Genomic DNA, 27,745 nt, shown 5'->3' on the forward strand with positions numbered 1-27,745 from the left:
GGGGCCGTTCTCCAGGAGTAAGCAGGGGTTCATACATCTGATGGTAGTTGTTCATCATTTTTCCAAATGGGTGGAGCTGTTTCCGCTGCGGAAAGTGACAGCGCGGGCGGTGCTAGAGAGGCTACAGGAAGTGTTTTGTCGGTAAGGCTTTCCGAAAAGATGGATCACAGACAATGCGTCGTATTTCACCGCTCGGGTGTTTGGTGATACCTGCCATTCCCTAGGAATAGATCACTGCAACACTTCGCCATACCATCCCCAGTCCAATTTGACGGAGCAAACCAATCGTACGCTCAAACCGATGTTGGCGGCCTTTGCCGAAAGTCAAAGGGACTGGGCAGACCATTTGAGTGAACTCGCGTTTGCAATCCGAACCTCCGAGAGTCGCTCTACTGGTTTCTCTCCCGCCTTCCTTAATTTCGGAAGGGAGTTGGCAAATCCGGTGACCAGTGTCATGCAATGCCAGCTCGGAGACGAGGAAGAACCGGCAGACTGTTCTGCTTACGCTTCCACACTTCGGGACAGGCTTTGTCGAGCTCTCAGTAGAGCGAGGCAAAGTTTGGCATCAGCCAGGGCCGAGCAAAAGGCCCGGTACGACCGAAAACGTCGCCACCTTTCATTTAAGGTGGGTGACCTCGTCCTGAAGCGCAACCACGCTCTTAGCGACGCGTGCAAGGGTTTCTCAACTTCGCTCGCTCCAAAGTGGCTTGGTCCGTACCGAGTGGAGAAAGCTTGGACTCCACTCGCGTACTTGCTGAAAGACCCGCTTTCGGGAAAACTCAGCCGTGCTCACATCGCAGACCTGAAAGCCTTTGCGTCGAGGTCTGACGAGCCTGCGCCAGTGCCCACTGGCTCTTCGCGCAAGCAACGGCGCACACCTGGCGTGGCGGACCGCATTTGGGCCACACACCCGTATAATTTGAGGAAGCGGTCACCTTAGTGATTTCGCGCCGGACGGCGGCCTCATTTCCGCAACCTAAAGCCCTCATTTACTGTCTAGTCTCAGTTAGCTAACTTCTTTACAGCCAGTGCTTGCAAAGAAGTCTGTTCCGCCCAGTTACTGCTGCTGATTGTCATTTGAGTGTTTGTTTTTACTTGATGTTTTTTTCCGTGTTTTCTTTTTTTTTTCTTCTCGCTGGAGGAGGGGATTGTGAATTGGTGCTTTAGCGTGGGGAGAGGGACAAATGACAGTTTGCGCTTCCTTTGCGGTGCGCGTTTGTAGAGACCCGACCATCGAAGGTGTGTGTGCGTGTGTGTGTGCATGTGGCGACAGCTTAAGAAGTCACCGATCCCTACACCACTTTGGACTCTGGAGGTGTTCGGAGACCTGCGGTCCTAGGCAGTCCGGTTGCGCCCTGCTACCAACAGTCGCTGATAAGCTCTGCTGGCCTTTCTATCACGGCTCCTGCACGAGGCCAGCTGTCGCAGACGCTGTGCACGACTCGACCGACGCCACAGGACGCCTCGCAGCCAGTGGATTTGGTGACCTTGATTTTAGCAGAAGGGCCGGCTGTCGCAGCGAGGTCCATCCGAACCTCCAACGAGGCGGCGTTCGTCAGACTCGCAGGGCTGTTGTCAACATCGACGAGACGAAGTCACCCAACTCAAACATTACGTGACGCTTCCCCTCCGAGCTGTGGACGCGCTCTTGCGTGAGCATCATGAACTCCCGTTACCCCTCTTCCACGGAGCCATTGTATTTCTAGAGTGTATTCTTGTGTTGTTTTTTTTTCTTCAGCAGCAGTTGCAGAGCGAGGCTGAGGCTAGCTGTTGCCCATTGCATGACGCCTTTGCATGCATGGGCGACGACCGGCTGCCTTTGCAGACCGGTATATAGGGTGAATTAAGGAGAGGAGGATGTGGGGATCTGAGGCGCGCCCGCGACCATTTTCGCGGGCATTTCGCCACATGGCCACACCCTCTTGCTTTCCTGCTCTGTTAACACCACGTGGCGATAGATGGCGCCACGTGTGGGTGCGGCACATGTTACGTGCGCGCCGCGGGAGCTCTTTCTCCTCCGTGGTCGGCGCCAGGTAAGCACGTGTTTTCCTTCGTCCGCATCCCCTATGGGAATCGCGGACGGTAGCCTGCCCGGGGTGGCCTTGGGCACACCGGCAGGCGTGTTTACTTGAGTGCTGGCTTCGGTAGCGTACGCTAAGCCCAGAGCGGTGCCTAGTGCTTGAAGTGGTCGTACCACAACGAGCCGCACTTGCAGTAGGCCTACGCGTACGAGGTTTGCCCTAACACTCGCGACCAGGCCCATTGGCCATGGTGAGAGTGCGCAGCATAGCCGCGAGGGACCTTTTTCCGACCGGCGTGTCAAAGCTCGCCATTGCCAGCTGCGACGTGCTCGCGGTTTTCCCCTTATTGTGAACGTCCGCGTGCGGGTGCCTTTGCTACCCGCGTCCCGGGAGCGGACGTTGTACTGTTGTTCGGGGTGCCGCCAGAGGCAATAAAGTGTTGTGTACTTTTACATTTGAATACTGTCTAATTGCCGCGCCGCGCTAAACGTCTTATCAGTTGAGCGCACGCGGAGCGCTGTGCTACACGCGAGTAAACGGAGTAGCGGCCCTGTGGCTCGCTAAGCGTGAACCCGCAGTGATCGTCCGCTGCAGTTAATAGCGGGGTCACCATAAAGGTCATTGCTATGAGAAAAAGTAATGGTCTGAACACTGTATTTTGCAGCATACCAGAGATTACGTAGGAATGGCTAGACGAGATGGAGTTAGCATACACAAACTGTTGGCGATCGGTAAGCAACCTTCAATGCAATGAAATACAGATGTACTATTGTTTAAATGAGATAGCTTTAGCAGTAGCCAGTAATCTGAAGTTTATCCGAAACTTTTTCAAAGTCTAAGAAGAGGGTGTCAACAGGTATGTTTAAGTCATTGCTGGAACTATTATCATGACAAAATAAAGCTACTTGTCTGTCACACATAAATCCTGAGTGAAAGCCATGCTGACTGGAATGAAAAAAATTTATTGCTAAGAACTTGACAATGTTAGAATGGATAACATGCTTTATTAGCTTGGAGCAAATTCTAGTAAGGTAACCGGTTCCACAGCTGCTGCAAAGAAATCAATGAAGAACTTTTTTTGCAGAGTGGAACAATCTTGCCCACTCTCCAGGCTTCCGGCACTACTCCCGATGATAGTCACTGCAGAAAATTATGGCAAAGTAGTGTACTAATCATTCATTTCGTGTTTTTGAGCATTTTTGCATTGATAACCTCGGTGCCACATGTATCTGAGAGTTTCAATGAATTGTTTAGTTTGGTGATGCCGTTTGGGCGGAATGTGATGTCAGACACCACACTCTGGTCGAAATGAAGGCAAGTTATCGACATATTCAATGATAAAAATGGAAGAAAAAAAAGCTGTTGAGTTGTTCAGCGGCCGCATATTCAGAAATTGGATAGTTCCGATCCTTGTTGGGGAGTTACTGGGGTCAATTGTGCTTAGAAAAGAATTTTTTTTGGTAATTGCATGATATAGCGGGCAGTGTTTGTGGTGTTTATTTGTCAGCAAGTCTTTCAAATTCTTTTTCTACAGAGTAGTAGCTTTTCTATGCACATGTACTATTCGACAACTTTGCTGATTGAAAGAGCCTCTTTCTTTTTATTATTCAGGCATTTCAGTGTGATGTTAAACTACGTGGATGACGATTTCTTGGCTACAGTTTTTTGGCAGTTGCTTAGTAAATAAATCTAACATTTTGTTTTTGCACAGTAGCCAACTCACTTTGAGCGAATGCTTCAAAAGGTCGGTAAGAAAAAAAAATAGCGAATTGTTCAAGCTCGGAGTTTATAGCCGAATAATTGCCCTTATCGTACAGAGTTATATTTTTGTTAGACAAGTTTACAAGTATAGGTCACATGAATGTGGTCACTGAGCCCTGGTAGGAACACCATCTAGGACACTTTTCAGGCTATGAAGCGAGAACAAGGTCAAGAATATAAAGGGAGTTATAAAGGGAGGAAAACAAAACTTTCGACATATTGACGCAAGATCGCCTTCTTTGCACTGCGTCTGAGCCATGCCACGAAGCCAACTTGCGCACCAAAATGTTCGTAAATTTACACTTCGAATTGAGCTCCAAATATTTCTGTATATTTTGATATTGTTATATGCGACGTTCACTCAGTGTGTGGCCAGTTACGCCCGAGTTTGCAAGATTTGAATGCATGCACTTTCTAGGACCATAGTCATAATCATCAGATCTTACTAAATATTGTGGTCTATAGACAAATATTCACTACAACGAAATTCCACGTGCCCCAACAATTTTTTTTCACGTGTCCCATCAGTTTTGTTGTAGCGAGATTTGGCTGTGTGTGAAACCAGCAGACAGAAAAAGCGTGTCCTACAAGCATCCTCACGGCTTCTAGAGGCACTGACTAGCACTTCCATGCTTAGATGTATACCCCGTAAAGTGGGTGGAGGGATGACAGCAGTTGCAGCTCAGTTGGTAAAGCACTGGATACATTATTTAAAAGTCGGAGGTTCGGTTCCTGCCAGTGGCAAGTTTTATTTTTGTCCACTTTTCTTCCTTCACATTTAGACTACAATTATAAAGTAATAACATGCCCCTACAAATTGCTTGGCATCAACGTGTGTTAGTTCTCAATAATATTTAACATGGGGTGTCATTGGAGCCAACGCTTTTACTAATGGTCCTGTCTTCTTCAAGGCTACAGTTTCAGCTGAAGTACAACAGTTCACCTGACACTTTATTCAAGCAACAGCAAAATGGCGCCGAAGATGAAGAGCCCGATGCGAAGACTGATGATGGTTATTGACAGATGAGGAAGATGAAGTCCAAAAAATTCTTACACTAATTTTTCTGAGTCGACAGAAGCGGTCAGCCTGGCCGCGAATTACGCTGTGGAATGCATATGATAGGGCTTGAGACGTGAAACGTGCGCAATCTCTGTCTCGCGGCAGCATTGGTCAGTGAAGGTATGAACAGGTGTGATACGGTAGTTCACCGGTGAGGTTTGTTCGACAACTTTGTAGGGGCCAAGATTGCGTGACTCAACCTTCTCGCATAAGCCAGGCATTCGTGCAGGAGTCCCCAGAAGTACATCCACAGCAGGGTGGTAGAGAACGACGCGGTGAGTGGCATCGTAACGATGTTTGCAATCTTCTTGGCTAGCTTCGGTGTTTACACGTGCGAGACGACAGCGTTGAGCAACACGGGAAAAAAACTGGTCGCAAAAGAATGATGAAGAGTTGAAGGGGCCAGAAAAGAGTGAAGCCTCGAATGATGATATCGGTTGGCATCCGTATACCAGGGAAAATAGAGAATAGCCTGTGGTTCGTTGAACTGACGCATTATATGCATACGTGACAAAGGAAAGAATGGCATCCAAATTGCGGTCACCCGGTCGGATATACATGGACAGCATGTCGCACAGCGTGGGATGAAATCTTTTCGTTAAGCCATTGGTTTGCGGGTGATAGCTAGATGTTGTTTTATGAACTGTTTTTGATGCTTGAAGAACTTCACTGAGCGTGTTTGAAAGAAATGTCTTGCTCCGGTCGCTCAAAAGAACACAAGGGGCTCCATGACGTAGGTCAATAGCATTCAAGAAGAAAGTTGCTACTTCGGAAGCAGTTCCTGAAGTGATCGAGGCCGCCTCAGCGTACCAGGTCAAGTGATCAACGATCCATCTCTTGCCATCTGATGTAGTTGGGAGAGGCCAGAAGAGGTCAATTCCGATGACAGAGAACGGCTCTGCTGGGCAAGAAAGTGGTTGTAGGGTCCCGACTGGAGCAGCAGTGGGCCGCTTGCGGTATTGGCAAAGTGCGCACGAGGCAACATACTTAGCTACCGTCGCGGAAAAACCTGGCCAGAAGAATCAGCTGCGAATGCGTTCGCAGGTTTTGTAGTAACCCAAGTGGCCTGACGTTGGGCTGTCGTGTGAAGCGCGCAGAACTTCAGTACGTAGTGCACGTGGTACGACGGGAACCCATCGATGGCCTTCAGGGTAGAAAATGTATCGATAGAGCACGTCGTCCTCCAACTTGAATAGTTGGAGTTGTTTCCGGAATCTGGCATTTGGGGAAGACAAAGCACCGGTAAGCCGACCAATGAGGTTTGTACAATAAGAAACGGCTCGCTGGTGATTGGTAAGTACTGAAGGACGTGTATGAAAATAGGGAAGAAATGGATGATATCCACAAGGCGTCCTCCGCATAGCCAATTTGACAAGGGGATGTGACGTGCGCCAAAGACTGCAGTAAAGGGCATCGTGACAAAGCGTCGGCATCTTCGTGTTGTCTTCTGGTCTAGTAGATGACGTCAGTCATATGATTGTAACTGGAGAATCCAGCCGCCAAGTCGCCCCGACAAGTTTTTGATTGTCGACAGCCAGCAAAAAGCATGGTGGTCTGCCACAACAGTAAAATGTCGACCATGTAAATACGGATGAAATTTTTGGATGGACCAGACAACAGCCAAGCACTCTTGTTCGGTTATTGAGTACCTCTTCTCTGCAGAGGTCAGAGTGCGGCTTGCATACGCGACAACTTTCTCGCGAAAGGCATGGTCGCACTGGAGGAGTATGGCGCCGATTACTTGTACGCTAGCATTAGTGTGTAATAACGTCGGTGCCTTGTCATCGAAATAACAAAGCACCGGTGGGGATGTCAGTGCGTGCTTGAGTTCTTGAAATCAGGCTTTGCATTGATTATTTCAATCAAAGGAACCGGTACTAGCAAGGAGCTTGTGGAGAGGAGCGGCAATGATGGCGAAGTTGCGAATGAAGCGGCGAAAGTACGATGCGAGTCCAAGAAAACTGCATAGTTCTTTGGAATGAAAGGGGCGCGGAAAATTGAGTACTGTGGAAATTTTGTCTGGATTGGGCTGGATGCCATCTTTACTAATGAGATGTCCCAGAACTCTTATAGCTGTGTTGCCAAAATGGCACATGTTTGTGTTTAGTTGAAGTCCAGCATTGGAGAGACATGCGAGAACTTCATCTAGGCATTGCAGATGATCAGCAAAAGTGGAATAAAATACGACGACACCATCAAGGTAGCATAGACAAGTTTTCCATTTGAGGCCACGAAGAACAGTATCGATCATCCTTTCAAATGTGGAGGCAGCAAGCATTACATAGGCCAAACGGCATTACGTTAAACTCGCAAAGACCGTCGGGCGTAGAAAAAGCGGTCTTTTCTTTGTCTGCTTCGTCCATTAGAGTTTGCCGATTTCCGGACCGAAGGTCTAGGGAGGAGAAGTATTGGGCGCCTTGCAATGAGTCAAGTGCATCATCTATACGGGGCATGGGATATACATCTTTTCGGGCAATCTTGTTAAGCACGCGATATTCAACGCAAAATCATACTGATCCATCCTTCTTTTGTACCAACACAACGGGCGATTACCAAGAACTGGTAGAGGGTCATACGATGTTTCTTTTTAGCATACCGTTCACGTTCTCCTCGATGATTTTGCGCTCGGCCAAGGAGACTATGTAGGGACGACGGCGTACAACAGTCTGACCTTCAGTGTCGATGCAATGATGCACAACTGTGGTCTGTCCTAGTGCTGAAGCATTGGCGTCGAAGAAAGCCTGGTGTTTTGTTAGCAAATTTAGTAACACCTCACGTTGAGAAGCAGAAAGGTCAGGATTTATCCCGGAGAAAAGGAAGAGGAAGTAACAAGGTGGCCTTCTTGTAGCTGAGCTGGCAAGGCATCAAGAGAGACCAACAATACCAATTGGGTTTCCACATAACACGAGACTGTGAAACCTTGGGGTAGAAGGACAGGTTCCGGGGTAGGGTTCAGGCCAAGGATTATCGCAGCACTGTCTTTGAACTACACCAGGCTGGAGGGGAGTACGACGCCGCGAGCTAGACAGTTGCTGAAAGGGGTGATAAGGACGTCACCATTACCAATATTCGGAGAAGTGATGGTGATGAGTTGCTCCTGACCCAGGAGCAGTAGGGAATAGGAAGCTGTGAAAAAACGCACTGGTTTTTCCTTGACATGTTCACTGCAGTGATCAGTCTCGGTCATCTGGACTACACGTTGACGGCAAGAAATTAACGCAGATGCTGATGAAAGAAGTCCCAATCTAAAATTAGTTCATGAGCACACGAAACTAAGACAGCGAAGGTGATGTGATGACGAATAGCATCAATGAAGACATGCACTGTATATTGGGCCAATGGTGTAATTATTGCTCCATTGGCCCCAATCAAGGATGGTCCAAATTAGGGTGTCTTCACTTTTCGCAATCGAGAACACAAGTCAGCACGCATAACTGAAATACATGCTCACGTGTCCAACAAAGCCAACACCCGCACACCTTGCACAGTACAAATAACATGTTTGACGGTCGTTCAGGAGGACTTGGGTCGTTTCACCGCGCAGTTTTTCCTTCAAAAACTGCACTGTTTAGTTTTCCGATCGCTGGGCAGCCAGTTGAGAGACAGATTGAAGTGGTGAAACACAGCATCAGAGTGGCGAAGGTGAGCGTGGTCGGGAACCACGTGTATTGTTGGTCGTGTTGGAAATGTGCACAGGAAACGGCGATCGGTGGTTGGAACGACTGTCGGCATAATGGTAGTAACCTCGAGCACATGTGTCATCACGTTCAAAAGCAGCATAACCATGGCGTTCATCTTGCTGCCGACGACGGCAGAACTAGGAAATGTGTCCTCCAATTCCACAGTAGTAGCAAATAGGCCGTGGGGCCCTCCAGGAAGAATGGTAGGTAGGGTTCGGTGGACGGGCGACTAGAGGTGCGAGATGGTAGTGATTAGGCACAGGTGGTGGTACTTGAGACGGCGAGGGTTGCATTGAAGTGATCTATGCGTACGAAGCGGGTTGGGAGCAAGTCGGAGCATGGTGGGTGCTTTGAAATGCTGACATTTCTTCCCTAATAATGCCATACAGATCGCTAGAGACGGGTTGAGCGGGAACGTTATTAGAAGGAGATACATTGTAGGCTTGCAATTCCTCATGAAGTATGGCTCGAATGATGGATCGGAGCTCCATACTGTTTGCCAGGGGGTTCTCAGAGAAGTCGGGTTGGAGGCGGATTGACTATAGTATCAAGCCGCTGGCATTCAGAGACAACGTCAGAAACCGTCGAAGGGTTGAGCCCGATGAGGGCGTTGAAAGCGGTAGGTCCGATACCCTTCAGAAGGTGTCGGACGCGATCAGCTTCTGGTATGCTGTCATCGATACGGCGGCAAAGTGCAAGCACATTCTCAATATAAGAAGTGTAGGACTCACCACAATGTTGAACGCGTTCTGCCAGTTTCTTTCGAGCAACTTCTGAACGGATGGTCGGAGTGCCGAAAATTCATCAAAGCTAGTCTTTGAAGGAGGACCAATCACGGAAGTCGCACTCATGATTTAAGAACCACGTTTTGGCAACCTGAGAGACATAAAACTGGATGCGTGCTGATTTCGATGTCTCGTTCCAGTTGTTGAAGACACCTACGCGGTCATAGTTGCCGAGCCAGTCTTCGACACCTTCGCCAGGCAGACCGGAGAAGATTGGAGGCTCTCGAGGAGGGCTGTTGACCGGGCTGGGGTTGGCGGCGAGTGGTTCGGCCAGCGGGTGGTTCGGTTGGGCTGGCTCTTGCGCCATGGTGCTCTGCTGGCGTAAGCGACGTCCCGAACGAAGCTACAGGAGCTGGCTTTGGATGGAGAGAAATCGAAGAAATCAGGAAGCACCTTCCAGCACTTGAAGTAAAACGGTTCAGCTGACGCTTCATTCAAGCACCAGCAAGATGGCACCGAAGATGAACAGCCCGATGCAAAGACTGTGGGGTCTCGGCGAGGCGAACGAGCGCATCGCCACGCCACGCTCTTGGAGTGAACGGACATAGCAGACGCGGTCGGTACAAATGCACACAACATACATACATTTATTAACTAATTTAGATGACGATATCGTCCGCTGAATGATACATCAATTTTAATTAACACGCTACCATACAAACAACATAATGCAGTGACACACTAAACACACAATAACATGAATAACACACACTAACACACCCAACACACTAACACATACCCAAGGCGGCGTCGCCAAACGCCTGACTTTCCACGTGGGACCCCGGCGCGAAGCCCGTGGTGCCGAGCACCGGGGACCCACGCTACAGACAAAGGTTCGCGGCAGCCGCCACGTGCAGAAGAGGCTCGCTCAACTCTCGCCCACCACCAAGGCCTGCCTTCCGCCAGGGGCCACCGCCGGCGCTACCACTCTACCAACAGTGGTACTCAACGCGAACACAACGCCATCTATCGCCCGGCGGTGGTCACCACCGAAACAAAGCCTTGGGGCGAGACACGTGCGCTAAGCGGCGCAGACAACTTTACACATTCCCCCAACCTTAAATGAAATCATATCCCGAAATAAAAAAATCAGCTACACAAGCTTCAACAAAAAAAAATGATATCGCACGACCATAATGTCCTTGCACCACGACACCACCGCTGGTCGACACTGGCTGCCCAATGTGGAGCTCTTGGAGTATCGGACGACAGTTTTTGCGGTTCAATACAGGAATTTTGTTAGAGCCGGAGTAGAGTAGGCCTAGGGGGGACTTCTTTGCTAGCGTCAGTGGTGTGTTTTGTTGAGAAGCGAGGAGATTGGTTTTGTAACGTGTTTGAATTTGTCGGCAGGTTGACTTTCTATTTATTTTTTTTCTCGCAAGTGTTGTTATTTTTTGTTGCTGTTAGTTTTCAAAAACATTGTTGAATTAGGACGAGAGCCATGCGGTCCGCATCCTGAAGTGAGCAAGGCCTAGAGCACGTGGTTTGTAGGCCAGGCCCGAAGCGAGTGAGTACGGAAGCCTCGTGGGTGGTCCGATTTTCTGTAAATAGCTTCTTCTATATCTTTGGGCTCAGGGAGCCGGGCGTCGTTGCTGTCTGGTATTGCGGCTCGTCGCCGAGGCGTCGTGACACCGCCCGGGGCGGTGGACGCCGATCGCTCGGTAAGCTGCTGTGTGCGGCGAGCGATAGGGCCACCTCACAGAGTGGACTTCTCCTCGCGGCTGCCTCTTCTGTGCCTAGGCTGGGTGCTGGGTGGATGCCGGTTGTTGCCGAGCGACTCATTAGGCCTAGGGCTCTGAGTATGGTGAGACCGCTACAAACTGCAGCGGACAATCACCGCGGGTTCACGCTTAGTGACCCACAGGGCCGCTACTCTGTTTACTCGCGTGTAGCGCACCGCCCCACGCGCGCTCAACTAATAAGGCGTTTAGCGCGGCGCGGCAAACAGACAGTGTTCTAATGCAAAAACACACAACACTTTATTGCCTGTGGCGGCACCCCGAACAACAGTGCAAAGTTCGCTCCCTGGACGCGGGTAGCAAAGGCACCCGCCCGCGGACGCTCACAATAAGGGGGAAACCGCGAGCATGTCGCAGCTGGCAATGACGAGCTTTGACATGTCGGTCGGCAAAAAGGTCTCTCGCGACGATGGCCACTGGGCTTGGTCGCAAGTGTTAGGGCAAACCTCGTACGCGTAGGCCTACGGCAAGTGCGGCTCGTTGTGGTACGACCACTTCAAGCACTAGGCACCGCTGTGGGCTTAGCAAACGCTACCGAAGCTAGTACTCATGTAAACACGCCTGCCGATGTACCCAAGGCCACCCCTGGCAGGCTACAGTCCGGCAATTCCCAAAGGGGACGCGGACGAAGGAAAACACGTGCTTTCCCGGCGCCGACCACAAAGAAGAAAGCGCTCCCTCGGCGCGCGCGTGCCGTGTGCCGTGCCCGCACGTGGCGCCATCTATCGCCACGCGTCGTTATCAGAGCAGAAAAAAGCAAAAGGTTGTGGCCGTGCGGCGGAATGCCCGCAAAATGGTCGCAGGCGCTCCTCAGATCCCCACATCCTCCTCTCCTTAATTCACCCTTGTGGGGGTCTCGGCGCGGCGAACGCGCGCCTCGCTCTCGGAGTGAACGGACACAGTGGACACGGTCGGTACAAAGCACACAACATACATACATTTATTAACTAATTTAGACGACGATATCGTCCGCCGAATGATACAACAATTTCAATTAACATGCTACCATACAAACAACATAACGCAGGGAGACACTAAACACACAATAACATGATAAACACACACTAACACACCCAACACACTAGCTCATACCCAAGGCGGCGTCGCCAACGCCTGACCTTCCACGTGGGACCCCGGCGCAAAGCCCGCGGTGCCGAGCACCGGGGGGCCCACGCGACAGACAACCGTTCGCGGCAGCCGCCACGCGCAGAAGAGGCCCGCTCAACGCTCGCCCACCACCAAGGCCCGCCTTCCGCCAGGGGCCACCACCGGCGCTACCACTCTACCAACAGTGGTACTCAAAGCGAACACAACGCCATCTATCGCCTGGCGGTGGTCACCACCGAAATAACGCCCTGGGGCGAGACACGTGCGCCACGCGGCGCAGACAACTTTACAGGGGGGGATGTCAGCATCCCCACATTCCCCCAACCTTAAATGAAACCATATCCCGAAATCAAAAATTAGCTACACAAGCTTTAACAAAAAAAAAATGATATCGCACGACCATAATGTCCTTGCACCACGACACCGCCACTGGTCGACACTGCTGCACTGTCCGGCTCGGCTTCACCTCAGTACCGGCCCCGCAACAGCAACGTTGCCGTCGGCGCGACGATCCGTCGCTAGCGCCGACACGTCTTCCAGTTGCGACCAGCACTCGCGAGGGCACCGGACTGCAGGCAGTTGCGCAGGTCCCAGGCATCTCCATCGCCCGACCTCACGACCGCATTCCTGGCCAACGACGCTGACGATGTGCAGGACAGCCGGCCGTGGATGACATCCCTCCCGCTGAATACATCAACAAAAAACAAAACTCGAAAGAAACAAAGAGGCGCGGCCCAGGGGAGGGAGCTTCAGGCTTTTCGGCCACGTGGTACGGTGGTCAGTACTGCTAGCTAATACATCGGTGGCGGCCGAGACGTCCATCAAAATAAAACAAAAATCACTTTTCCTAACCCTTGCATCGCAAGATAAAAAAAGGTGAGGGAAGCAGAGCGCAACACCTCAACGCCACGATTCACCTAGTTGTGCCACGTGCGACAGGCGGCTGCGTAGAGCCTTAGGCCTAATGAGTCGCACGGCAACAACCGGCATCCACCCAGCACCCAGCCTAGGCGCAGAAGAGGCCCGCTCAACGCTCGCCCACCACCAAGGCCCGCCTTCCGCCAGGGGCCACCACCGGCGCTACCACTCTACCAACAGTGGTACTCAAAGCGAACACAACGCCATCTATCGCCTGGCGGTGGTCACCACCGAAATAACGCCCTGGGGCGAGACACGTGCGCCACGCGGCGCAGACAACTTTACAGGGGGGGATGTCAGCATCCCCACACCCTATATACCGGTCTGCAAAGGCAGCCGGTTGTCGCCCATACATACAAAGGCGTCATCCAATGGGCAAACTAGCCTCAGCCTCGCTCTGCAACTGCTGCTGAAAAAAAATAAAACAACACAAGAATACACTTGAGAAATACAATGGCTCTGCGGAAGAGGAGTAACAGGAGTTTATGATGCTCACGCAAGAGCGCTTCCACGGCTCGGAGGGGCAGCGTCATGTAATGTTTGACTTGGGTGACTTCGTCTCGTCGATGTTGACGACAGCCCTGCGAGTCCGACGAACGCCGCCTCGGTGGAGGTTCGGATGAACCTCGCTGCGACAGTTGGCCCTTCTGCTGGAATAATGGTCGCCAAATCCACTGGCTGCGAGGCGTCCTGCGGCGTCGGTCGAGTCGTGCACAGCGTCTTCGACAGCTGGCCTCGTGAAGTAGCCTTGATAGAAAGGCCAGCATAATTTATCAGCGACGGTCGGGAGCAGGGCGCAACCGGGCTGACTAACGACCGCAGGTCTCCGAACACCTCCAGAGCGCAAGGTGGTGTAGGGGTTGGTGACTTCTTAAGTTGTTGCTACACACACGCACACACGCACACACACCTCCGATGGTTGGGTCTCTCCAAACGCGCACCGCAAAGGAAGCGCGGAGTGTCCTTTGTCCCTCTCCCCACGCTAAAGCACCAATTCACAATCCCCTCCTCCAGCGAGAAGAAAAACAACAACACTCAAATGACAATAAGCAGCAGTAACTGGGCAGAACCGACTTCTTTGCAAGCACTGGCTGTAAAGAAGTTAGCTAACTGATACTAGACAGTAAAAATGAGGGCCTTCGGTTGAGGAAATAAGCCCGCCGTCCGGCGCGAAATCACTAAGGTGACTGCTTTCTCAGTTTATACCGGTGCGTGGTCCGAATGCAGTCTGCCGCGCCGGGTGTGCGCCGTTGCTTGCGCGAAGAGCCACTGGGCGCTGGTGCAGGCTCGTCAGACCTTGACGCAAAGGCTTTCAGGTCTGCGATGTGGGCACGGCTGAGTTTTCCCGAAAGCGGGTCTTTCAGCAAGTACGTGAGTGGAGTCCAAACTTTCTCCACTCGGTATGGACCAAGCCACTTTGGAGCGAGCGAAGTTGAGAAATTCTTGCTCGCGTCGCTAAGAGCGTGGTTGCGCTTCAGGACGAGGTCACCTACCTTAAATGAAAGGTGGCGACGTTTTCGGTCGTACTGGGCCTTTTGCTCAGCCCTGGCCGATGCCAAACTCTGCCTCGCTCTACTGAGAGCTCGACAAAGCCTGTCCCGAAGTGTGGAAGCGTAAGCAGAACAGTCTGCCGGTTCTTCCTCGTCTCCGAGCTGGCATTGCATGACACTGGTCACTGGATTCGCCAACTCCGTTCCGAAATTAAGGAAGGCGGGAGAGAAACCAGTAGAGCGACTCTCGGAGGTTCGGATTGCAAACGCGAGTTCACTCAAATAGTCTGCCAAGTCCCTTTGACTTTCGGCAAAGGCCGCCAACATCGGTTTGAGCGTACGATTGGTTCGCTTCGTCATATTGGACTGGGGATGGTAGGGCGAAGTGATGTAGTGATCTATTCCTAGGGAACGGCATGTATCACCAAACACCCGAGTGGTGAAATACGATGCGATGTCCGTGATCAATCTTTTCGGAAAGCCAAACCGACAAAACACTTCCTGTAGCCTCTCTAGCACCGCTCGCGCTGTCACTTTCCGCAGCAGAAACAATTCCACCCATTTGGAAAAATGATCAACGACTACTATCAGATGTATGAACCCCTGCTTACTCCTAGGGAACGGTCCCATCAGATCGCAGGTGGCTACTTGCCACGGACACTCACTGACAATCGGTTTCATCAAGCCGGGCGGCTTGCCACCCCTTGATTTCACCGTTTGACAGACGTGGCAGGAATGGCAATAGCGAAAAATGTCACGCTTCATGCCAAGCCACGTCACAACCTTGCTCAGTTTCGCAAAAACTTTAGAGCCACTCAGGTGACCGGCAATGGGCTCGTCGTGAGAGGCTTCCAACAGTGCGCCTCTCAGACTTTTGGACACAACCACCTTAAACGGGTCCACTGACTCCTCATCAGTGGTTATGTACTTCAGCAGGAGTCCATCATGGTCCAGCAAGTATGTATCCGCGGGGAACCCAGCGACACACGCCGTTTCTTGTCCCCCTGCACCCGCTGCACTACCAACTGCACCTCGGCGCTCCGTCTCTCTGAGACCGTCGCTCAACTCGCGACAAAACGGATCATCTTGCTGGGCCTTCAGTAACTCTTGTCTGCTAAAAGCGATTCCCATTCTCCCAAAGGGGAGCTTGGTATCGTTCCAACTCAGGACTGCAGCCATCGCCTCCACTCGCATTGGTGTCATGGGTTCGGTTCCCTTCCGCTCCCCCTCTCGTCTGCTTCGCGGCGCGCTGCTTGCCTGGCCCGTGGAAAGCGTTTGCTCATCGGCGCCCTTTTCTTCACTCTTTTCTCCACTCGGCGGCTCCACCGCCATTTCGCCCGCACCGCTTGCTTGCGCAAAGGCACCGCTAGCGGTTGTCGCACCGGGGTCCTGGCTCCTGGTAGACACTGGGGCATGAGATAGCGCGTCAGCTACCACGTTAGTGCTCCCCTTCGGATACTGCACTGAAAAGTCATAATGCTGTATTAGGAGAGCCCAGTGCGCTAGCCTGCCTGCAGGCCGCATCAGCCAGCTAAGCGCGCTTTGATCTGTTTGCACCACAAATTTTGTCCCATCAAGGTAGACATCAAACTTTCGCAGTGCTAACACGATGGCGAGACACTCCCTCTTGGTCACGGAATAATTTCTTTCCGCGGGTATCAACGAGCGGCTCGCAAAGGCCAGCGGCTGCAAGACACCATCGTATTCCTGTAGGAGAACTGCTCCTAATCCCAGATTGCTTGTGTCAGCCTGGACAACAAACGGTATGGTCAGGTCGGGGAGCTTGAGCTGCGCCATCTCTGCAATGGCGCTGGACAGACAGCAAAACGCCTCTTGCTGCTCAGGTCCCCATCGCCACTCAGCTTACTTACCCAAGACCTTTGTCAAGGGCGCCTGGACTCGGGCACAGGACAGAATGAGTGAGCGGTAAAAATTGGCCAATCCGAGAAAGCGGCGCAGGCCGCGTACGTCCTTGGGCGCGGGGAAATCGAGGATTGCTCGAAGTTTCTCTCGATCTGGCTCAATGGAGCCTTCGCCCAGCATGAAGCCAAGTAACTGAACTCAGGTTCGCGCTAGTTAGGCCTTTGCGGGATTTAACCTCATCCCGGCGGCTTTCATCCTCTCGAGCACATCGGCAATGTGGGCCAAATGCTCTTCAAAGGTTCGTGAATAAATCACGATGTCGTTGAAGTAGCACATGCAGTAAGACCACTTTGCTTCCCCGAGGACGCGGTCCATGAGTCTCTGAAAAGTCGCAGGAGCATTGCAAAGACCAAAGGGCATACGAGTGAACTCAAATAATCCTCTGTGGGACGTGAACGCGGTCTTGCACCGGTCACGCTCATTCATCCGGACCTGTAGGTAACCTTTGGAGGCATCTAATGTGGTAAACTACCGCGCAGTGCCGATGTTTCCTACGATGGAGTTAATCGTGGGGAGCGGATAGGCATCCTTACGAGTCACTCCGTTCAGACGGCGGTAGTCTACCCACGACTTTAGTACTATAAGAACTAGCAGTAACCCAGATGACACCCCACCAGTAATGATAGAAGAAGTAAGAAAAGCTTTGGAGAGCATGCAAAGAGGCAAAGCTGCTGGTGAGGATCAGGTAACATCAGATCTGCTGAAAGATGGAGGACAGATTGTGTTAGAAAAACTAGCCACCCTGTTTACGAGGTGTCTCTTGACGGGAAGAGTACCAGAGTCTTGGAAAAACGCTAACATCATCCTAATACATAAGAAAGGAGATGACAAAGACTTGAAGAATTACAGGCTGAATAGCTTGCTCTCTGTAGTATACAAGCTATTTACAAAAGTGATTGCTAACAGAGTAAAGAAAACATTAGAATTCAATCAACCAAAGGAACAAGCAGGATTTCAAACAGGCTGCTCAACAATCGACCACATTCATACTATCAATCAGGTAATAGAGAAATGCTCAGAATATAACTAACCACTATACATAGCCTTCATAGATTACGAGAAGGCGTTTGATTCAGTAGAAATATCAGCCGTCATGCAGGCGCTACGGAATCAGGGCATCGATGAAGTATATATAAGCATCCTGGAAGAAATCTACAGGGTATCAACTGCTACCATATTGCTTCATAAAGAAAGCAATAAAATACGAATCAAGAAGGGTGTAAGGCAGGGGCGTACAATCTCCCCAATGCTATTCACCACGTGCTTACGGGAGGTTTTCAGAGCCCTAGAATGGGAACAGTTAGGGATAAGAGTTAATGGAGGGTACCTTAGTAACCTGCGCTTCGCCGATGATATTGCATTGCTAAGTAACTCGGGGGACGAACTGCAACTCATTACGGAGTTAGACAAGAAGAGCAGAAAGGTAGGTCTTAAAATGAATCTGCAGAAAACGAAAGTAATGTACAACAACCTGAGAAAAGAGCAGCGCTTCGAGATAGGTAATAGTGCCCTTCAAGTTGTAAAAGACTATGTCTACTTAGGGCAGGTAATAATCGCGGAGCCGAACCACGAGATTGAAGTAACTAGGAGAATAAGAATGGGGTGGAGCACATTTGGCAAGCACTCTCAAGTTATGACAGGTAGATTGCCACTATCCCTTAAGAGGAAGGTATATAACAGCTGTATCTTGCCGGTACTTAGCTACGGAGCAGAAACCTGGAGACTTACAAAGAGGGTTTAGCTTAAGTTGAGGACGACGCAGCCAGCAATGGAAAGAAAAATGGTAGGTGTAACCTTAAGAGACAAGAAGAGAGCAGAGTGGATTAGGGAACAAATGGGGGTTAAGGATATTATAGCTGAAATCGAGAAAAAGAAATGGACATGGGCCGGGCATGTAGCGCGTAGACAGGATAACCGCTGGTCATTAAGGGTAACTAACTGGGTTCCCAGAGAAGGAAAGCGGGTTAGGGGGAGACAGAAGGTTAGGTGGGCAGATGAGATTAAGAAGTTTGCGGGTATATATTGGCAGCAGCAAGCACAGGACCGAGTTAACTGGCGGAACATGGGAGAGGCCTTTGTCCTGCAGTGGACGTAGTCAGGCTGATGATAATGATGATGATGATGATGAGTCTACGCACAGGCGATGACTGCAATCTTTCTTAGGCACCAACACAATTGGAGACGCCCAGACGTTAGACGAATGACGAACAATGCCAGATGAGAGCATCTCGTCCAGCAAGCCGTCAATTACCTGCCTCTTGGCCTGGCTGACGGGCCTGGGGTTACACTTCAAAGAAAGCGCGTCGCCAGTTTCGATCGAATGGCTCACCAAATCGGTACAGCCGGGTTGATCGGTGAAGAGCTCATCGTATTCGCGCAACAGTGCCGACAAACGAGCCTTCTGTGTATCATCCAATTGAGTCGCATAGGCGATCAAAGATTGCGGAGCCTTTTCGTGTCGTGCCGCTCGATCCCGATGGGAATTTTGAGCCGACGAGTGCATAGCGCAGGGGCCTGCCCCCGAAATTTGCACGTGACACGGTTTCGACGCTTCTACTGCACAGGCAACAGAAAGCGCCGGTGGTCTGGTGAATGGCTTTAGCTCGGAAAAAGGTCCATTGGATAGCCTCCATTCGCAATGTCCACTACGATACCGGTTTTTAGGAGAAAGTCCCGACCGAGAATCACAGGAACGCTGAGCCCTGAAAGATGACCGAAACATGTGCGTCTCATTCGGCCTCCCTGTCTGACAGTCAACCTCGCGGCGCCCGCCGACTGGGCCACGCCTTTCGCGAGAAAGAATGTTGTTCGGCTGTCCCGCAAGCGCACCGAGCACTTCTGCAAGTGGGACAACACCTGTTCGCCAAACAACGAAGCGCTTGCGCCCGTGTCCAGCAACGCCGAGAATTCGCGACCGACAATGGTGATCGAAATAAACGGCGCCTGCGCACCAGAAAGACTGCTTGCACAATACACAGAGGGGAGAAGCAAGGGTTCATCCGCTCGTGCCTTCACGAACGGCCCGCGCTCCCATTTCCCTGCCTCACAGGAGGCACAAACGCAGAGCACTCCCTCGCTATGTGCCCTCATTGACGGTAGCGGAAGCAGCGCACTCCATCACGGTCCCTATCCCGCGACGGAGCAGCTTCGAGCTGCCGGGGTCGGTTCGCCGCGTGATCAAAGGAATCGCTCTGACGACCGCTACCACCGGTGATGCGCTGGGTCGGATTTCGCCCCTGCTCGCGCACGTTGAGTTGCGATGCAGTATCGGCTTCAGGCCTCCCGTAGGTGTAGGGATCTAAAGCTCGATCGCTTATCTCCCACGCGCGCCCACCTGTAGCAGTAGCCGCAAAGGCAACTCCGGCGGGCTGTTGCCGCTGAGGAAGGGTCATGGCCCCTCCCCACGCGCAGCGCGGTTCGAGTGCTTCGCTGGCTGGCAGTGGCGGGTGATAGGAACGCGCGGCGAGAATGTCGCCTTGGATGCGCTTTGCCTCGACGGCCAATTCCTCCAAATCACGGAAGCGACTTCCGCGCAGGTACGCCGAAAAAGTCGGGTGTGCCTGCCTAATCACCCGTTCGACGCGCTCCTCGTTCGAGGCTCTGGGCTCAGCGATAGAAAAAAGGTCTTGCATCGCGCGTACGTACTCCTGAAGCGACTCATCAGGAGTTTCTGTGCGGAGCTCGAGCTCGCGCCGCATCCTACTCTCGTAGTCAGCGGGTAAAAATTCGCGCAGGAAGGCCGCGCGGAACTCATCGAGGGTTGCTGCTCGGTGGCCGGAAAGCCGATGCCACCTGGCCGCTGTGTCAGTCAGTGCAGCTGAGACGACGCGTCCGAGCACTTCCTGGTCGTCTAGACCCATGGTTCTCTGATAACGTGTGAGGGAGTCCAGGTAATCTCTTGCAATTTGCAGATCACCATACACGCTGTAGGTCGGAACGGCCAACATGACAGCGGGATGAGGGCTTTTCGGAACAGCCGAAAGCGTTTGGACTGCCCCCGTGAGTGCCTGAATCATTTGGGCGGCATTTTGCAGCAGTGTCTGTGCGCCCGCTTCAAAGGAAGCTGTCGGTGCATTAGCGGCGCGAGCGAGCGATGGGGAACTGTCTCCGAGCTCGATAAGCAGCACGGTTTCAAAATGGATACCGGCCGTCGCGACTTTGGGGAGGGCCTGTTTTTTACAGCTAACCCTTGGGGCAGCTTCAAGTGAAAATGCTAGGCCGCTTGCGGCTAGCGCTGCAGGCGCGTGCTCGAAATGAGTTTGGCTGCTAGGTTGCGTAGCAGCCAGCGGGCAAAATTCGGCAACGGCTGAGGCCGCGGTGCCGATCTGCGCCCCGGAAGCTCCACTGAGAGCCGTTTCGGAGCGCTGTGACATGGAACTGCCATACATTCCAGAGGGAGCAGTAGCAATCCCATTCGCCCGCGTGCACTGTTCGGGCTGGGCTATGGCCCCGGACCCAAAACACGCTACCTCTCCAGTAGGAACTGATACGTAGCGCCTCGAGTCATCCCGACTGGGGCTTGTGACAAGTGACGGTGCGCGATTGTGATGCTCAAGGCGGGCACTGGCCCTGTTCTCGAGCAATGCGGTATCTGCTAAAAGCGTCAGCGAACAGAACTCACGCGGAGCAGACATAACGCGGGTAAACGCGGCGAGCCTGATTCGCAAAGGCGGGCTGACTCGGCTAAGACTAATCAAAAGCTTAATGAGCCTTTGATACCGTGTTGGGCGCCAGTATGGTGCCTTGGCGAGGCGAACGAGCGCATCGCCACGCCACGCACTTGGAGTGAACGGACATAGCAGACGCGATCGGTACAAACGCACAAAACATACGTACATTTATTAACAAATTTAGACGACGATATCGTCCGCCGAATGATACATCAATTTTAATTAACACGCTACCATACAAACAACATAACACAGTAACACACTAAACACACAATAACATGATAAACACACACTAACACACCCAACACACTAACACATACCCAAGGCGGCGTTGCCAAACGCCTGACTTTCCACGTGGGACCCCGGCGCGAAGCCCTCGGTGCCTAGCACCGGGGATTCACGCTAGAGACAACCGTTCGCAGCAGCCGCGACTCGCAGAAGAAGCTTGCTCAACTCTCGCTCACCGCCAAGGCCTGCCTTTTGCCAGGGGCCACCACCAGCGCTACCACTTTACCAACAGTGGCACTCAACGCGAACCCAACGCCATCTATCGCCTGGCGGTGGTCACCACTGAAACAAAACCTTGGGGCGAGACACGTGAGCCACGCGGCGCAGACAACTTTACATGGGGGGTTGCAGCACCCCCACAAAACTGATGATGATTATTGACAGATGAGGAAGATGAAGTCCAATGAATTCTTACACAGCTTTGAAGTTAACAAAGCAGCCTTCAGAAACAGTGGTATTTAGGAACTTTTCATCTCGTATTAATTTGAAATGCAGTGACTAACTGAATTTTCATTAGAGAATCAACTCTGAAAATGCAGAAACAAGCTAGACGTTATGGAATGCAAAAAGAGACTATTTCAAAAGACCAAAATGATTTGTTGCACAGGCGCTTACGGTGGAAGCAAAATGTCATCCTGAGGACTGAGGGCAGGCTCCGAGGGCTCACTGGTCGGAGTTGGTGCACCACTGTTTGTGACACTGGCCGTTGTCTGAGAGAAGACACTGTCCAGAGAGAGCTCCCTACATGCAGATATGACAAGTATTACTGTGAGGTTAATTCGTGCAAGTACAACCTACCTAGGTATAATATCACAGCATACCACACTTTGAATATACCTTAAAAAGGGCACTGTGATACCCCTGTAGGTTTTTCTCTAATGATGCACACCAAGATGCATGCAAATGCAACACCCTGTCAGACTTTGCAGCAGTGGCGATATGAGAGCTTTGCAACACAAAAAAGGATGTTGTAGCACTGTCAAATGGTGCTTTCATTTGCAACGCCAAAAGCGCATGCACGAGGAACCATGCGAATTTACTTCGTAAGCTTCGGAGTCAACAAAAGTTCGGTTGTTGTAACTCGGGGGACAAATCGCAATTCATGATTACTCAATTAGAGAAGGAGAGCAGAAAGTTAGATCTTAAAATCAATATGCAGAAAATTAAATGAGAACAAAACTTCCAGATAAGTAGCACTACACTTGAAGTTGTAAAAGAGTATGTCTACTTAGGGCAGGTAGTGTGGGGAAGCATAGGCATCCATACTTCCTTTTTGCGGCAGCGCTGTAGCCTGGTTGCGAGGACACATTAGTTTCTTCGAGATAGAGACAATGAAGCCTCTTTCGAAGGGACCAGTTCACCCCGCGACCGTCTCCCGCTATTCCCCTTTCCCGGCTTGCGAAACAGGTTACCCTCACTCGGCAAGGCAAGCAACCCTTGTTGGGGAGACGAAAACAAGGAGCTTGGTCAAAACAAGCGTGCTGACATTGAGACGCTCTCTTTTGCACTGGACACAGCACAGAGAGGACAAGCCCTGGATTACCCTGCGAGCCAAGGTGATCGTTGACAAAAAGCGTAGGCATATACCCTTTGATATCTTAAAACAGACCGTCCCTCTGGGCGACATTTATGCGTTATTGTCAACATAGCAAAAAGGTGTTGTTTTTGTTGACCTAGCCTGTTGCCTTATTGGCCCAAACCCATCTTGGCTGTGATGACTCAAGCTACGGGGAGGGGACGTTAATCATGCATAGTACGACTGTGTGCGGATGGAACATTAGCTATGCTTCTGCACCAGCCGTGCACAGGGCAGACCCCCTGATCGGTGCCCAACATAACGAACTTGGCAATGTGGCTAGTTTTGCGGATGCGAGTGACTACTGACGCTCCGTCAACATAGGCCAACAGCTATATTAAAATTCCAAGATTTGTTCATGTTATCTGATGTCATGTCGCAGATTGTCGATCCTTTTGCAAATGCGGGGGCATTGTTTGGGCTTTCCAACAACGTAAATTTTGGTAGTTTCAAGCGGGATGACCAAGATGTTGCAGAGACCGCGTTAGCAGAGACTAGGCCTATGACGGAGAGCGCAACGCCTGGCGCCCCGTCACCTCACAACCCGAACAGACAACAGCCGTCACAAGTTGCTCCGACACATGCCGCAACTGTGGACAAGTCTTGGGCCAATAGTTTTTCCTCAAGTGAGATACTCTTGCAGAAGGCGCTGTCAGTAATGCAAAGCCTGGTGAACACTCTGCAATACACAGTGCAGGCCCTCTGTGCAGAATCTGCAAACGATTGGGCCAGTTGGTGATACATGATGTAAGTGTACTACGTGGTAGAAAACACGGACGGGAAAAAAACAAGGACAAGGACAGCTTTTTCTACCGCATAGTACACTCAGATCAGAATCTGCGACCACGTGTGAAGATAGACATGCCTACCTACACTGGCTACCATGATTGCAAAAACGACAACGAGTTTTTCGACCGGTTGCTCCACTATTTGCAGGCGACAAGGCTTTCAGATGCTGAACTTCTCAAGCGTGTGGTCCCAGTGTCACTCACTGAGCAAGCGGCTCGACGGTTCGAACAAATCGGACATCGCACCCGCACTGTAGAAGAGTTTCTTGACAGCTTTTGCAGCGTATTCCTTCTGGCTAATTATGCGTGGCGCTTGCGGAGGGAGCTCGAGTTACACACTCAGCATCCGGACGAATCCTTGCTGGAGATTGTACGGGGGATGGATGAACTGTATCGACACGTTAAACCTCTCGCCACCAATGCAGAAAAAATTGAGCGTGTCATGCGGCAAGCGCACTCGACTAAAGCGGTGCACTTCAGGGGATGCAGGTTCGCAGACTTAGAAGAGCTTGCCCCCGCAACGAAGTGCATACAGGGGGACATCTTAGCAGCGCAAGTGTATCGCCCGCTTTGCCCGCAGCACAGTCAACTGAGCCTTGCTGCACGTGGAATGGTGGCGCAGTAGGGAGAGAGGCGTTTAGGAGAGATGTGTTAGGATCGTTCACTGATGAGCAAGTACCATGGGTTTGGGGATTATCAGACCATGCTTTCGACCCTCACGCTTGCTCACTTCGTACATGACATTCTATGGAAGGAGTGCTCGGTCAACAAAAGGCGACTTGCAATCGAGCCGGCGGATTTCTGTGTTCCTTGGTACTAGTGTGCTGCGCCAAGGCACATTTCCCGCCAATGGGGCCGCATGCCGGGTCAGGAATAGACGCGCGGTTCGGGAAACGGACAGCGCCGCTGGTGAACCACGTCGGACACCGTGGGGCAATCATTAGTTCCATCAATGCGTTCCGATAACTTGCATGCTCATTCTGTCGAGCAAGTGATGCCTTAGACTTGCGTTCACTGCTAATGGAGTTAACGACAACTCGAGAAAAGTTTGTTGCACTCTTGATACTGGGGCAGGCACTTCTTTATATGAGGACGAGGTGCTGCACCATGTCATTTGCTGTGCTCGCGGTTCGCGCGGCACAGCAAATAGACCAACAGCATAGAATTGCATTTTTTTTTCACCCTGAGTGTTTCATGGAGATGCAAAGACATATAAAGATTACGTGAAAGTGGGAATGATTTCTGTTTCATAGGAGGCTGCCATGCACATTACTGACGACCGCGCAAGCACCGTTAGAATGATGTATGCCGATCTGAACTATAAAAACATCTGGCATGCAATCAAAAGAAAGCGCTCAAAGAATGATGACTACACTCCTGGTGGCTTGTAGCATCATCACTGCACTGATTTACACCATTAACTGTTGAATATACATGCTCACCGTGTCACTAAACTTCTCTCATTTTCTCAAAACAAATGTACACTGCAGCACAATCTTTCAAAAAGAACACTGCGCTTGGACTGGATCATATTATGAACTCCAAGCTTCGAAACTTAGTTAGCGAAACACTAAAGCACCTAACAAATTTCTTCAATGACACGATTTGGAAGACATGAGGATCTATACCACCTGAATGGAAGGAGGCAGGAATAATTTTAATACCAAAACCAGGAAAACCAAAATCAGTCCAGAACCTCTGACCGATATAGTTAACCTCTTGCTTGGGTAAACTTGTAGAGAACGTCATCCATACACGACTTGGAAAGTACTTAGAGGACAACAATCTCCTACTGAATTGCATGTTTGGCTTCCGTTAGGGAATTTTCATGCAGGACGTCTTCCTTCTCCTTCATGAGAAAGTTCTAGACCTACCACCTGGAAGCATGAACAGAATTTTGCTTGCGTTGGACTTGCGGAAAGCTTTTGGCAACATATCTCATGACACTATATTGACTGGCCTACAAGAGATCGGCTGTGGCGAGAGAACCCAAAACTACGTGCAAAGTTTTCTTGACAACAGAACGGTGTTCATAGAATTGGGCCATCTAAGAGGAAATAATACTCGCATAGCTAATAAGGGCACTCCCCAGGGCTCCATACTGTTTCCCTCTATTATTCAATATAGGGATGCGGAAATTAGCCCTAAATTTGGAAGAAGACAAACAACTTGGAGTATCCATCTACGCCTACACCATCACCCGCTGGACGACGAATGGCTCCTATGGAGACCACCAAGACATTTCACAAAGAGAAGTCGACACAATTAAGGAATATGGGAAGGCAGGTATGACATGCATGCCGGAAAAATCTGAGTAACGCATACAAATCAGGTCCAAGAATGCCCATCGGACACGCTCCCCAACCTTAGATCTGGAGCTAAATGGTAACCAGATAAAGCAAGTATCAGGGCTCAGGGTGTTGGCAATGCTAATAGAGGAGACAGGTAGCGCATCGTTAATATTAAAAAAACTGAAACACACAAACAGGAGCGTAGCGAGACTCATAAAGAGGGCCGCTTGCAGTAATGAGAGCATGCGCAATATTGAGCAGTAACAATATTGTGGTTTGACTGTACTAGCTACAACGAGCAGTCGCCAACGTCGTCAACTGGACAGAGGGGCACTGCAGCAGCTGATCCCAATGTTCACCTAGAAGCCACAGCTAGCAACTCTGCAATGGACGTGCCGAACCCACAAGCGTAAGTCTTGCGGCGCTCTACTCATCATCCAAAAGCAGTGCAGCGACTTCAGTATTCAGGAAAAAGAAATGTTGTAAAATGACGTCAGTTTCTATAGAACTGCTTAGCACGCACTGGTGGCGCATGTGCCTTTTGTTGCCTGCCTCCCCCCCTCTTTTTAGTTTCTATTTATACACGCCCAGTGGGAGGCACGAACAACTACATTTTTTTCACCTGTTAACTGTGTGGTCTTGTACTTGGTACACATATCCCGTGTGTGTTGAAACTATGCAACAGTGAGTTTGACGGCAGTGGAACAAGATGGTGCAAGTGCCAAATGAATGCACATATTCTGCGCACACATGCATGCGAGAATACGCAAGGAAGCAGACTGCGTATGATGAGAAGGGTCGGACAAGCTAGATATGCGACGCGGTGTAGAAACGGTTGTGTTGTGAACGTGGTTGCCGATCGTCAAGTTAATCATCGAGCCTGACAATGCACAACCAGCAGTGCCAAACGTAAAGTGGTTAATGCATGTTTATTCTATTATTTTTACACCAATATTTCTCACTCCAGAAAGCACTGCTTTCAATATCATCAGATCTATTGTCATTAAATTTATATGTGAGGCAGCCCTGCCAATAAAAACATCTTTCAGGAACATGAAGCTTTACTTAAAAAACCTTATATTTTGTATCTGTGTAATACAGTATTGCTCAAGCACTAACATAGCTTTCTTGATTCTTGAAGAACCCATCAAATGAAAATGTCAAATTTGACTACAGCGACCTGATAATGCTGATTAAATCCAGTCACCAGCAAAAAAGCATGGCACGAATCATCCTACAAAGACAGTATTATTTTGTATGAGAACTTGCAAATTTTCACAATAGCATTCGTCATATAAAATTTGTGGGAGAGTACAAGCGCTTATGCTTCATTTTCCTTAGTGGTAGCACGGCTAGTATTGCGCAAAAACAAACTGGTCTCTCATTAGAGACACTGTAGCCTTTTTCGGAGAGCCATTGACCATGTGGCCTTCACAGCTCCAAGGACAGGTTACTCTTCCTCGGTGAGGGAAACAACCCTGGCTGGGGAGAGGGAAACCGGAGGAAGAAAATTGTTGAGTGGAAATGGAGACGTACTCTCTCATACCAGCCAGCGAGTACGCACAATGCACCTCTAAGACCACTGTGAGCCATGGCCACAGTGTAAGAATAAGTTAGGTGATTACACTGCGCCCGGCGGCGCATCCAA

At 50.7% G+C, this 27,745-nt stretch overlaps 1 protein-coding gene across 5 annotated transcripts in view; it reads right to left on the reverse strand.

The window, feature by feature from the left end:
* The window catches only part of tweek (transmembrane protein KIAA1109 homolog tweek), a 1,194,469-nt gene that overhangs the window by 224,918 nt on the left and 941,806 nt on the right, over window positions 1-27,745 (reverse strand). For all 5 annotated transcript variants that reach the window (XM_075882507.1, XM_075882492.1, XM_075882501.1 and 2 more), the window contains one exon: window positions 22,058-22,183. In XM_075882507.1, coding sequence (XP_075738622.1) covers window positions 22,058-22,183 — 126 coding nt within the window. The remainder of the gene's footprint in view (window positions 1-22,057; window positions 22,184-27,745) is intronic.

This window comes from Rhipicephalus microplus, chromosome 2 (assembly GCF_043290135.1).
Source record: "Rhipicephalus microplus isolate Deutch F79 chromosome 2, USDA_Rmic, whole genome shotgun sequence".
In the NCBI taxonomy this organism is placed as follows: domain Eukaryota; kingdom Metazoa; phylum Arthropoda; class Arachnida; order Ixodida; family Ixodidae; genus Rhipicephalus; species Rhipicephalus microplus.